The sequence below is a fragment of the Oxyura jamaicensis genome, chromosome 1 (genome assembly GCF_011077185.1).
Source record: "Oxyura jamaicensis isolate SHBP4307 breed ruddy duck chromosome 1, BPBGC_Ojam_1.0, whole genome shotgun sequence".
NCBI lineage: Eukaryota > Metazoa > Chordata > Aves > Anseriformes > Anatidae > Oxyura > Oxyura jamaicensis.
This window is the reverse complement of record NC_048893.1, coordinates 79111769-79124855: the sequence shown is the minus strand read 5'-3', so window position 1 is coordinate 79124855 and position 13087 is coordinate 79111769. Positions and strand designations below refer to the sequence as shown.

At 45.1% G+C, this 13087-nt stretch overlaps 1 protein-coding gene across 1 annotated transcript; it reads left to right on the top strand.

Moving 5' to 3' along the window:
- The first annotated feature begins 4273 nt into the window (after nucleotides 1–4273).
- Nucleotides 4274–9141, top strand: LOC118164263 (homeobox protein NANOG-like). Its single transcript, XM_035321682.1, has 4 exons — nucleotides 4274–4454; nucleotides 6899–7173; nucleotides 8213–8302; nucleotides 8779–9141. Exons 1-4 carry the CDS (start codon nucleotides 4274–4276, stop codon nucleotides 9139–9141), a joined length of 909 nt encoding a protein of 302 aa, XP_035177573.1.
- The last annotated feature ends 3946 nt before the right edge of the window (nucleotides 9142–13087 follow it).

Sequence of the window (13087 nt, the reverse complement as noted above, 5' to 3'; positions counted from 1 at the left end):
CTTTTCTAACATAAATGATTCTGTGAGTCTATGTTTATGATTTACTTTTTTTTTTTTTAATCACTTTTCCTTCCCACTGCTTATCCTTAATACAGTAAAACAATATGTGGTGGGGGGAAAGAAAAACTCCTCTTCTGATGTAGGCTCATTAATAGAATTTTAAAGGAGGACAAGGCCCTTTTGAAAACTGCCTAAAATGGATACGACTAGATTCCAGCACAGTCACATACAAAGCAAATTAAAAGTGTAGGAAATATTCAATCACCAAAAATGAAAAGTCAATGAAAAAATATATGGTGCTTTAAGAGAAGTAAATTCAAGACGAAGTTACAATTAAGTAACTAACATGCTGAATTAAGTGGTTAGCAGGGGGACAGGATGAGAATGCTGTGATGTGGGAATGTTTTCACTACGTTGCTTTCTATCATTCAAACTGTATTAGTGTTCCAACTTTTGCTTTCAAAATTTTTCTTTAGGTTAAGCCATTACCATCAACATTAATCACAAAATCCCTGCAAATCTTAAAACTAAGAAGGGCATTTGTTTAAAATATCAGAGAAAGGAAAAATTCTATAAAACAAGACAGTCAAAGCCTTTTTCTTAAAGCAACAGTAATAACTTTCTTTGAATACTTAACCCAAACCAACTTGAATGTGTTCAAGGATTGAAAAGCATACTTTTTCAAAGCCATCTTGGTGCCACCAGCTGTTTCTTCACTGAAGGGGCTGTAGGGCAGAGCTGCACCAAGAGGTGAGGCATGAGGACTCAAGCTGTTACTGAACACCTGAGTCTGGTCAGGCTGCTGTCACTGTTAACTTCCAGGTTCTACACATGTGCTCAGTGCCTGTTAAAGAAAATACTTCCATGAGTATGTTCTCCATCTTCTGCTCTGCTTGTGCATGTCCTGAATTATGGTCAGAATCCCAGCCCAGTGTTCCAGGTGGTTTTTGCAGCCTGTCCTGCCTTCCATGTCACTGGAGTTACACTGTCAGTAGCACATGCCTTCACTAGTTTGTGGCTGTCTCAGGCCAGTGTGAGCTACAACCAGACCTTGGAGGACATGGAGGCAGAGAGTAAGGACTTCTCTTTTTCTCTTTCCTCCCAGTCTAACTACTAGTCTTTCTACCTCACTGCCTTTATTGAGGAAACCTTGTCATTTACAGGCTCCTGTTCCATTTGCTATGACTGCTGCATACTTGAGTTCCATCTCACAGAAAGCAAAGAAGTTAGCTGTTGATGAAAAATAATGTTACTAACACACTTGTGAATAATTTAGCTTCTTCTTACAGGAGTGTGCTTTCAGCTTCATGAAACAGAAAAACAGGTAAAGTTTTTATTTTTTTTTTAGATACTAGAAAGTCCTCTGAGCCAAAAGCATGAGCCTGGGAAGGGCAGACCTCTTGGAGGTCATTATGGGAACATAGTAAGTAGCTGGGCCTAGTCTGGAACAGCACCAAACAAACCAGAGTCTGGCTCAGTTTGAGGCCAGACCACATCCGTTCTGTTAGCTGCACACACTGTTGGTTTCAGTGAGCTGATCCCTGAGCTGTGCCACGTGATGCATGGAGGAGATAAGCTGCTCTGTGAATGGTGGTGCTGTGCTGAAACCATGGGAATGAAGCCTGGAGCTTTTTCATCTCCTCTGTGCCTCAGCCCCAGTCCCACTCCCACTCCCCAGGGAAGTGACTCACTGTGTGCTGCATTCACTGGTCCAGTCTTGTGGGTGTCTTTGCTCCTAGGAGCACTGTGTCTTCCTCCCATGGCTTCTATGCAGCGGGACTTTGTAGTGCAGCTGACTGTGATAATTTATTATGGCCTCTGGGCACTTTGCGAGAAGGATCCAGACACCTTGAAAAGTAGCTGAAATCAAAAGCAAGTGAGAAGTACTCAGGCAGTATCCCAACAGATACTGTGAAGGCACAGTTATTTGCCATATTTTCTGTCAAAATGTCAAATTAAATCTTAGAAGATATGTTGATATCCTCCAGGTTGGCTAACTTGTTTTCATTTTTTAGCTGCACCAAACTTGAACACCAAGATACTGTAATAGGCCAGACATGAATAGGAATGCGTCATTCTCCTTGAAGGTCTGACACTGGAGCTGCCCAGTGGGGTCCCAAGCTCAGTACAGCTCATGTCATCAGTGTCCCTCCCTTTGCTTAGGTAGCTAGAGCCTGAGGGCAGATATAAACCATCGTGACTTGAGATCTTATGGCACTGCTACTCTGAAACGTGGAGTGATTCAGATGTGAGGCATGAACCAAAACCATGATGTAGAGGCTGTTGCAGTGTAATTGACATACTCAGTATGTTTTGGGATTTTGTAGGAGCAGATGTGTTCAAAAGTCCTTTTGTACTTCATTTTTTTCAAACATACTTCATACTTGTAACTGCATTTCTTGTGCAGAGGGAAGTTAGATCCTGCGGTTTGTAGGCACAGAAAACAGTGCTTCAAAAAACAGAAAATACAATCCTGAATGTCAGCAGAAAAGAGAGCCTAGTCAGGCCTCTAGTCAGTTCCCTCCAGTCTGCACCTCATGGGAAAAGAGATGGTCTCAAGGCAGCAGAAATATTCAGTGATGTGGCAAGTGTGTTGAATGATCTGTCAGTGGTGTTTCACAAGCAGCTGCTTTGATTTTTAAGCTCACTCATAGGCCAGCCCTGCAGAAACTTTTAGCTTCCCATTCAGGGAAGAATGCTCTTCAGTTACCCTGGCCGTACAGACACGGGAGCTGTGATAGTAATCTGTCAAGGGACATAGAGCAGTGGCAGAAATGCTGGTAGAAGTGATGCTTTATATCACTTTAAGCTAATCTAACTTGCATTTATTGAGGGTTTGCTCATCCCTATTTGTCTGTCTCTTCTCCCTGCTGATGCTTGAACATTGTCACAGCAAGCAGGTTCCCCTCTCTGGCCTGTTGGGCAAGTACTGGGTGCTAGCACAGGCTCAGGAAGAAGGCAGCAACAAACATCTGTGGAGCAATGAAGTTTTAAGGGGAATAGAGTTTGTCCAGGTTTAAATCATTTTACACTGCTGTGGAACTGCACCTTCAGCTCTGAGCTGAAGCCAGACATACCACAAGTCATTATGCCAAAGCAGGGCTGATTCCAGCAAGAAATATTTGAATTAACTCCGGAATTTCTGTCTGTGCACTGAGAAATACAGACATTAGCTAAAGAATTCCAACGTAGCTTGAGATGGAACTAGTCAAATCTTCCTAAGCTTAGGTAGACCAAAACCTATGGAGAGTGAAGGACTGGAGCAAGCCCATAGAGCAGAGCAGCCCACTATCCCATTGCTGTGTTCTGTGGCTCACTCAGTTACCTCCAGTTACTTAATGAACAGCTCTGCCAGGTGCCTGTTTTCCTTGGATCAGCCATGTGTCAAGAAACTGCTAACACTGCCTTAGAGAACCCACTTCATCTTCTTTACTCCAACCAGTCTGGGACAGCCTGACAAAGGCCACAGACAAGACTATGCAAACAAAAGGATGTGCCTTTGAAGGGCCATGGGGGAGCAAATCTCTTAGCCATGGACCTCACCTGTATTAAACCTTCCCTTACCTCCATATAATTGTGAAAAATTATCTTCTGATTGTCCCCCTGAGACTCCTACACTGAGTCTGGGAAGTGCTGCTAGGTCAGGAAGGAGTGTGGGTGTGGGTGTCTTGTGGGGATACCAGTGTGGCATGAGCCCTAAAGCAAAGGTCTCAGACCCCACACACGTAAACCGTAACCTGGGCTTAGGTTTGCACTGCAGTCCAGCATCAGATCTACATCCATCCACTCCCTTGAGGTGGAGATGGAGCGTGTTCTTTCCACGTAGTGAGTAGCTCTCTTCCACAGGACATCTGTCCTCATGGCATTATTTTGCGATGGGATGGACAGTTTAAACTGAGCCCCAAGAATCAAACAGGAAGGGGTTTTCTGGAGCTCTGGATCACAGACCTGCTCAGGTGTGACTGAGGGACCTGGAGAATGGGAAGAATTCATAGGGGACATATTTTAACCCTGATGCCATGTGTGCCCCCACCTCCCCCTCCCTCTGCCTTGTTCTGTCCCCACCCCACCAATCAGGCCTCTTTAGCATGACAAAGAGCCTAGAGAAGCCGAAGATGGTAGATATTGCAGTCCCAGGCAGGGGATAGTGAGCTATAAAGGCATCTGCCTGTCTATACTTCGGGGCTACTGCAGCTTGCCGGTGACACCTGCCCCCTAAGTGGAAGTGGCATTTATTGGGAGGCAGGGGAACCACCCCTCCACCTGCCCCCCCATGTGTGCACAGCTGGCTCTGCCCCCCTACCAGGCTTACCCCGGCGGGTCCGGCATGGGGTGCCTGGAGTTCTGCTGGAGCTCAGCAGGGGAGGCAGGACATGCCCCTGCTTTGGCTGGGCCAGCGGCAGCAGCCAGTGTCAGTCCGTCTCCGGAGGCAGGAGAGCACAGGCAGACAACAGGTAAGACGCTTCTGTCAGGATACCTGTGGCCCTAGATCAGCCACTTCCTTAACCACTTTGAGCAGATCTTTTTTTTTTTTTTTTTTTTTTTTCTCTACTTGTCTTGGATTTTTTATACGTGAGCTGGGCAGAAAGCGGTGTGGTAGGTGAGAAGGATGGCCTTTGGCTGTCACTTCACCTTTCCACAGTGCATTTCAATGGTGTCTGTGAACTGGTTTCCCAAACCTCACCAGGGACAGGCAGTTCTGTGTTCCGGGCTAGGGCTGTTCAAAGGCATGGTTTCATGGAAGTTTGTGGCTATTAGGGAAGGAATATCTGGACCTCTTTTTAGACAAATGCTGTCAAGTGCTTTGGAGTAACACATCCCAAAGGTAGCTGTGCTCAGGGAGTCCCCTGGCCCCTTACTGTCCTTCACATGCTCATTAAGCTTGTTCTTTGGCAAGTCATGATCTGAATCACTGTGCCAGGAAATCTGCTCCCTTCACACCAAATGTTGTTCCACTCCATTTCTTTCAGTTTGTCATTTTCCTTTCTCTATTCCCCTCACCTTTCTGTGCTCTTGTCTCTTTGCATCTCCCTCTCTGAAAAGTTCCAGGCTTGCTCTACCTCAGTGACATTTTCTATTCTTTCTGTTCCTTTCCCAGGTGAGTGGCAACTGAATAACTGATAAAAGTCTGATAAAAGCAGATCTTCACCCAGCCCCATTCTAAGGTCAGCAGGGTAACACTCTTGCAATGGGTGAGAGGGAAGAGAGAAGAGTGAGTTTTCAGAGTGCCTTTTTCAAGCTGTCAGATGCCATGGAGAGCTACAGCCTTGGGCAGAGGTCCTAGTGGCCACTTAGGTTCAAACACTCTCCTTCAGTGAATGTTCTTCTTTCTTTCTTCAGAGAGAACCCAGGTGTGGAAGCAAAGGCCTACATAAGTCAAGGGCTTGTGGGAGTTGTGTCTGTCTTAAGTTTTTGTGTCTGTGTCTGTGTCTGTTCCACAGCTGTTTGTGGAATGGCAGGCCCTGGGAGGACAGCTTGTGTCTCTGTCAGGAGAGCAACAAGCGAAAAGATACCACAGACATGGCCCTCCCTTCAGAAGCCCAGAAATTTTTTAGTGTTGCTTAGTAACCCCTCATCTTAGGGCAAGGAGCCATTCCTCAGGAGGGTATCAGTGGTTTTGGTTGGATGTGTGTTCAGGAGGATGTCTCAAGGGGATTCAAAGTTACAGCTCTCAAGATGGCTAGGAAGAAGACTGGGAGCTACTGGGATGAGTAGACTGAAAATGGCACTGCAAGATCACTGCAGCTTCTCTCTCCATAAATGTCAGTAGGAAGAGAGGGTATGGGGTATGCAGAAGGGTTTTTAGAGGAGTTGCTGGAGGAAGGAGAAATGGACAGATTTATCCTTGCAGGTATGGGAAGGGGGAAGACTGGCATCACAGCCAGACAGGATTGTCTTGAGAAGATCTCGGGCTGTGACAGGCCTCAGCAACTAGGCACCTGACAGAAAGATGCTGGTGGTAATCTCTTGTTAACATTTTCCTATTCAGGCAGCCTGAATGACTTTGCATCTTGGAAGCTTTTGTCTACAAAAGTGGCCCAGCTTGTTTAGGAAGTTTTTCCTTTAGATCTTTATCTATGCTTTGTCCTTCAGCAGAGACCCCTTAGGACTTCTAAAAGGACAAATGAGAAGGGGCTCAGACAGCTTCCTCTGCACTTTTGAATTTTGTCCCCAGTGTCTCCAATACAGGGTTTCTGAGTCTTCTCCCCTGTCTCACACACACACTTTTCTTTTCTCCTACCCCATATCCATGTCAAATCTCTCTCCTTTGTTCTTGACATAAGGCTCCCTACCAAGTATCTTCATCTGCACATTTATTTCCAGCACTGAGACAGTCTGTCAGTGGGAGCCACTGGAGTGGTATAATATCCAAGGTCTGGCTCTGATGCTCTCCACCTGTAACCCCCCCTCGCTGTAAGCATTGACTGTTCTGCCCCAGAATACACCCTGGGAATGGAGATTTCTTTGCCTATCAACTGCCTTGAGATTCCTGGGCAGACAGTTTTGGGGAGGCCAGTTACCAACCCAAGTCTCTATCTATAGTCATGACTACTTTAAACCACCTGAATCTGAGAAATGACTGGGGCCTTTGAAGGATGATAATTACACAGTGAGCCAATGTGCAGTATTCTCTCTTCTGTGCCCTGGCTTTTTCACCTGATGAAAGGGAACCATGGACATCCTGGAAGTCGAACTGGAAAACTGTTCACTGTCAGTAGGCTTGTCTGTTCTCACAGATGAAGGTAGAAGTGTGACACAGGCCTTTGCTTGAAGCAGGCCTCTTTCAGGTAGACAAGGAGTACTGATTTCATGCCATAACACGTAGGGAGTGTGCTCATACCCATTCAGCTGTACATTATGTCTTATATATCTTCTGCCTTTGTCTTTTTATTTATAGAAATTTCCCCGGCTTCTTCCAGTTCTGGGAATTTCAGCCAGTTCATGCCAGACTCAGCCACCAGTCCACATTCAGCATCCTCATCCCCACAGCCTACTGCTAGGTCTCAGAAAGGCAGAGAAGATGTCATGGGGACAGTCAAGAAGGGCAAGAGCCGCACAGCCTTCTCCCAGGAGCAGCTGCAAACCCTGCACCAGCGGTTCCAGGCCCAGAAGTACCTCAGCCCCCATCAGATCCGGGAGCTGGCAGTGACCCTGGGGCTCACCTACCAGCAGGTGAACGTGGAGGCTTTGACCCATGGTATATCGGTTACACAGTGGCTGCATAGTCGTATAAAGCAGTGTCAGGATGGAAAAGCAAGTCGCCAGCAGAGGGCAGAGGCAAAGGTGCTCCATATCAGTCACTGCCCTGCCTATTTGTCCCCAGATATCTGAAGCACTTCTGGGGAACAGGAGAGTCAGTGGCACCTGACTTGGGCCTCCCCAGTGAGGGGTCACTTAAGGGGACTGTTGCCAACACTTGCAGTAGAATTACAAATGTGGTTATCAATACGCTGTTTGCTACAAACAAACCATGTAACCACATAATTACATGAAGCTACAACTCCAAACTCTGCCTGGAATTTGGATATCAGAACTAGGCACGATGGCCTGGATGTCCCTTGATGCCCTGTGACTAAAATATTTATATATACATTGTATATGCATGTACAGGCACCCACATACTGAACTGGTTCTGTCAGGGACAGGGCTGGCGGGACAGTCTGCTATTTCCTTCAATCAACATCCTTGCAAAGGCTGCTCTCAGAGCCCAGACACAGCCCTGGGGGAAAATGGTCTGGAATTCACCCTAGCTAGGAGCTTTGAATTCCGAAACAACGGGATACAAGAAGCAAGAGTTTCACTTTGCTCACAAGTATACACCGTTTTCCTGCAGAAACAGTGTTTCAGAAATTTTCCTGTAGTGCAGGGGGCTTATGGAGAGCAGGGTGGGCCTAATTTGCTTCAGTCATTGCCATCCATGACTGCAATGAGTTTGTATGTCACAACTATAACTGTCACAGGGCTATAATGCCGCCCCCTCCACCCCCTCCCCACATGCAGATGCACTAGCCACCTGCTGAGGCTGCTAGACAGACATCTCCCTTAGCAATAACCCCAGGGAACACTTAAAGAGCTTTGTTTGCTGTTCCCCATATATCTATGCCATCTGACCACTCTCCCCTGATTCTTTGCTGCTTGTGAGTCTGATAACAGTCAGTCACTACTCGCTCTCATTTGCTGATATTTTCTCTGCTCTTCCTTCCCCATCTAGGTGAAGACTTGGTTCCAGAACAGGAGGATGAAGCTGAAAAGGTGCCAGAAGCATATCCTGTGGACCGCTCGGGCTCAGTGTCTCACGCAAGTAAGAACATATGGGCAATGTAACCGTATAGGTACAGGTACAGCATACCATGCCTTCTGGTTTGTTCAGCACAGAGGCACAGACTTGGCACGACTCTCCAATGTTCTGTTGGTAGCCTGGCAATGGGCTGACTATGCAACTTACATGCTTCCAGAGAATGATTGTATTCCTTAAATATTGCATATTAAATATTGCATTTGACAGCATATCCATTCCTGAGCTATGGAGGTGGAGATGGTTCTTCTTGCCTTGCCATCCCACTGCTGCTGATCAAGAAACAATGTGAAATGTGAAGGGACCGAAGTCCCTCTAGTGGAAGGTGTCTGTGCCCATGGCTTTGGGGTTGGAACTAGATGATTTTTAAGATTCCTTCCAACCCAAACCATTCTATGATTCTATGACTCTGTGATTCTGTGTCAGGTCTGTGGACACCAGTGTAAGATGTTGTGTTTTGATTCACTGTCTTTCCTTTTCAGAACAGCTTCCAACCAAGTACTTACCTGGATGTGCACCCCAAATTCCACCAGGGCTACCCGATCAATGCAGCTGGCAACATCCAAACAATGCCTTCTCCCCGCCAGCACTACGGAGCAGGGCAGAACGCTTATACAATTGTGACCAGCGAGGATGGAGGAGTCTTTGGCAAAGGCGGGGGCACCTGCAGTGTCCAGCAGACAGTGGGCTTCATTGCCCAGCACAAAGTAGACTTTTATCACAGCTGTCCTGGCAGCGTGGAATATCCGGGGACAAAGACAGGTGATGGCTATAACTTTCACCACTCAGCCCCCATGGGGGCATCATTCCCAACCACTGCTGGCTACCATCTCTATCATTCCTAAGCATTATGCGTATGGGGAACTTGGGCACCTTGCAAGCAAGTCTTATTCTCATTTCTACCTTCATTATTCATGTAATTTCCAGCTTAGGGTCATCACATAACTAGAACCAATTTTGGCATCTAAATGTTTGCCTGCAGGCACGCCCAGACACACAGGTGCTAGCACATGTGTACATATAGCCCTTCATTCACATGCTTTTACACATACACATGCACACACCCTTCTTTATTGGCAAATATAACCAAATTCCCTTACCTGATATGCCCAAGGTCTGGCTGACTAGACTGTCTCCTAGATCTTCCAAGTTATGGACCTCAGAACTTTATCTCAGAGTAGATAAAGATTCCTTTGGGGCCCTCATGTACACACATCACTGTACAGCTGTATATACATAACAAAGACATGGGCAGTATGTAGAGGTGCTAGTTACACACTTTTCAGTGACGGTGGATAAGCTGTTGTCACACAACAGGCATCCATCTGATGGTTAGACCACCAGTTCTATAGCTTAGCCACAAGTCATAGAAGTGAAGGAATATATAATGAGGGGAGATTTGACAAGTTGCTTGCAGAGAGGGTATTGAGATGATCTTATAAGCATCAAAATGATAAATAAGCTCATTCTTCTATCTTTCCTTGTCTCCTCTTGAGAAAAAAATAAAAGTGCATTTAATTTGGCAAATAAAATACTTTTTCAGGTGGATTATGGTTTTTTTTTTTTTTTTTTTCTTTTTTTTCCTCATTATAACCAGGCAATGAAACCCAGATGGAGAATAAATAGCCATGGCAACCATATTCTATCGTAATTATTAATTTGAATCTGAAACTATAAACAGATATTTTTCCTTTTTTATCAGTGGATCAGCTTCATGGCTCTTGGCAAGACCAGATATCTAGAGTCCGAGGGCCAGAAAGGTAACCCCCACCTACTTTAAAAATCTCTCCTACCCAGCAATATTTCATAATGGGACCAGACTAAAACACAGTGGTACTATCATTTCTAACTTTAATACTGCATGGATATCTAAGTACCTAAAAACAGATGTGCATATCAAATCATGTTTAATAGTAGGGTCCCACTACCCTGAGTCAAAGGTTTTCTCTCAGGCTCTGATGACAATGACTTTATCTTAACGTGAAATAGCTGTCATGGTTAAGAAAATAAGTATAAGATGAAAGTACTTGCTGTCTGAGACTGGAATAATACGTGTGGCCATCTGACAAAGCTGTTTTGTCTTTCTATGCCTCACATTTGTTTGTTCCTACCCCCATTCCATCACGCAGCCACTCTCTGACCCTTTGGGTTGTACAGCTACACTGTTTATAGGGTTGTACTGTAAACTGGATGAATTGGGAAAATAGGGCCTTCTCGAAGTTTGATTTTGACTCAGATCATTTCATTTCATTTTGAAGCACAGTCCCTCACCCCACATCTGTCCTACTCCCACCAAGTGCTTAACCTTGAGAAAGACTTGTTCTTGCAACCACTGCACCATCAGAAGGGTGGGGATCAATCGAGTCTGCTTAACTGAAAGCCAGCATTAAGATGCTGCTTAACATCCCAAGACACAGAACAATAACATCAATTATCAGCTCCTTTGCAGTTACCCTGATGGTACTAACCTGAATATGATCTGGAACCTTTCCATACTATCCTAATAAATGCAGTTGTAGGAGAAAAAGTTGAGTCTTTCCTCGTTATCTAGCAATGGTTCACTTGCCTGCATCTTAATGCTCACCCCAGGCAGCAGTGCCAGCGTTGTGATATTTAAAAGATTTAGCGATTCAGATACATCTCAGCTGCTAGAGACATGCCCTGTGCACGAGCAGCAGAACTTCCATTAAACATGAGAAATTAATTCTAGTCTTGTTTTTATGAAAGAAATTCACAGGTATGACACAGGAGTGCTCTTCAAAACTCTGGAGGCATGAAGGTAACATAGCCCTTACAAGAAAGGAAAAGCTTTTAAGTCCAGTGTCATGATTTTGGGTCCTTTGTGCCTCTTGATGTGCCCAGGATTGGTTAAGATGCTTTTGGCTACTTATGATGGGCTAAGCAAGAGACATGTGCCAATGCTTTACTGAAAATTTCCAAAGTTATGGTAGCTCAACGTTTGAGACATGCAGGGTAGTTGGATGACTAAATATAACACTTACTAATGCCTGTAGGGAAGAACCTATTAAAAGTCACACCTTTTATCTGCACTGCAGAGATAACTAGGACCGTGAGCCCTTGCTCATGGGCCACTCAGAGGAAATATGTAGCTTGTAAAACATAGCTGTAGGCCACATTGACAGAGAGCAAGGAATGAGGTTGCTTGCACCACACTACCTACTTGGTATTTTGCCTATAGGACAGCAGAGGCTGGGACCCAGTAAATTAGGAGATAAAACCTAGCCTACATAGCTTGCACTAGATTTAATTTGTTCAGTTTGGATGCGATTTAACAAACTGGAGCATTGACGCTGCAGAGATACTGAAAGTGCAGCGTACTCCCACATGCTGTAATAAATATCAAACTTCACATGGAGGTGAGGATGCCAGCAGCCAGATATTTGTTGTTAGATGTCCTGCAGAAACAGGTGAGATTGTTCTCAACACTCCATGTGAGTTTACAGCTTGATCCTAGTAAGATTTGCTAGCAAGCAAATCATGTTTGCAGAAATCATGTGTACACAGCATAGCCACAAGAAGTTGTGGCAGTGCTAGCAGAGATGAAATGCATCCCACAAAGATAAGGCTTTTTTTTTTGATATGCACTTACTTCCTTTGAAGAGCTACTATAAACCTGTTAGGAAATACCAGTCTCGAAGGATTAGTTATATCTCCACTACTTTTGGTAGCAGTGCTGCAATTACCTGTGCAGCTATTTCACAAGTTGGGGTAACTCAAGCATGTCAAGGTAACAGACCTCCAGCAGCATGAAAAGACCAAGTCCAGTGTCATTCCACAGCTACCTGATCCTGTGTCCTTCCCAGCCCACATTCCAGAATTCCAACAGCCGCTTTGCATCTTCCCTCTAGCTCTGCAGCTACATGCACTTGCCAAACCTGCACGCAGCCTGGGGGCTGAGCGACCAAGGGAATAATGTACCCATGAAGGAACACTCCATTTCTGCAGAACAATTCCATGGTAAATGCAGTAACAAAACCACAGCATGCAGAGCAACCAGCCCCAAAGCTATTTAAGCAATAGGTGTGTTGAGAACAATCTCACCTATTTCTGCAGGACATCTACCAGCAATTATTTGTCTACTAGCACCCTCACCTCCTTACCCTTGGGGCAGAAACATGGAGGAAAAACATACTAAAACAACACAGGTAATTTATAGCAAGCATCCTCTGCTCTCTTTCTACAAGGACTGTATCTTGTATATTTCTTAGGCCTTAGGTTTGCATCTTAAAAAAAATAAAGATGAAATGCAAGTGGTTTGGTAGCTAGGACCTCTATAGATGCATGGTTTTCTGCTCTTTCAAGCAACACTATCATTGAAATTAGTACTGCTGCTAGAGCAGTATCCAGAGTTCATCTAAACATGCTAGAATACAAGACTCAAGTCAGACTTGTAAGGATGTTTTGTAACACAGGGAGTGGTATAAGCCTGCCATTTCTGCTTGCTGGCCAGATTTGCCTTTTTCTGCTGTTGAAGGTCAGCAGCTCATAAACATACAACTCAGCCTTTCTTCCCCTACAGCCTCAAATGCTGAATCCCTCACCTTCCTGTACATATTCTACTTTATGCCTTGGAAGCAGATTTACAGCATTGCAACAGGAAATTACACATGCTTTGACATCCATACACACAAGCAGGACCTATGCAACAAAGGACCTGTGGCAGGCTGAGCCTGAGCAGTCAACTGCCATTTTACCCTCCTGTGCTCAGTGGGAATACATATTGAACTACCCTTCAGGCAGATGAAAAGCATCGGTGGTATATTGTAGTTT

Excerpts from the sequence above, each read along its gene's own strand:
- LOC118164263 (XM_035321682.1), top strand. The coding sequence starts at position 4,274 with ATGTGTGCACAGCTGGCTCTGCCCCCCTACCAGGCTTACCCCGGCGGG. Across the intron at positions 4,455-6,898 it reads AGAGCACAGGCAGACAACAG|AAATTTCCCCGGCTTCTTCC; the intron begins GTAAGACGCTTC and ends TTTTATTTATAG. Across the intron at positions 8,303-8,778 it reads GGGCTCAGTGTCTCACGCAA|AACAGCTTCCAACCAAGTAC; the intron begins GTAAGAACATAT and ends TTTCCTTTTCAG.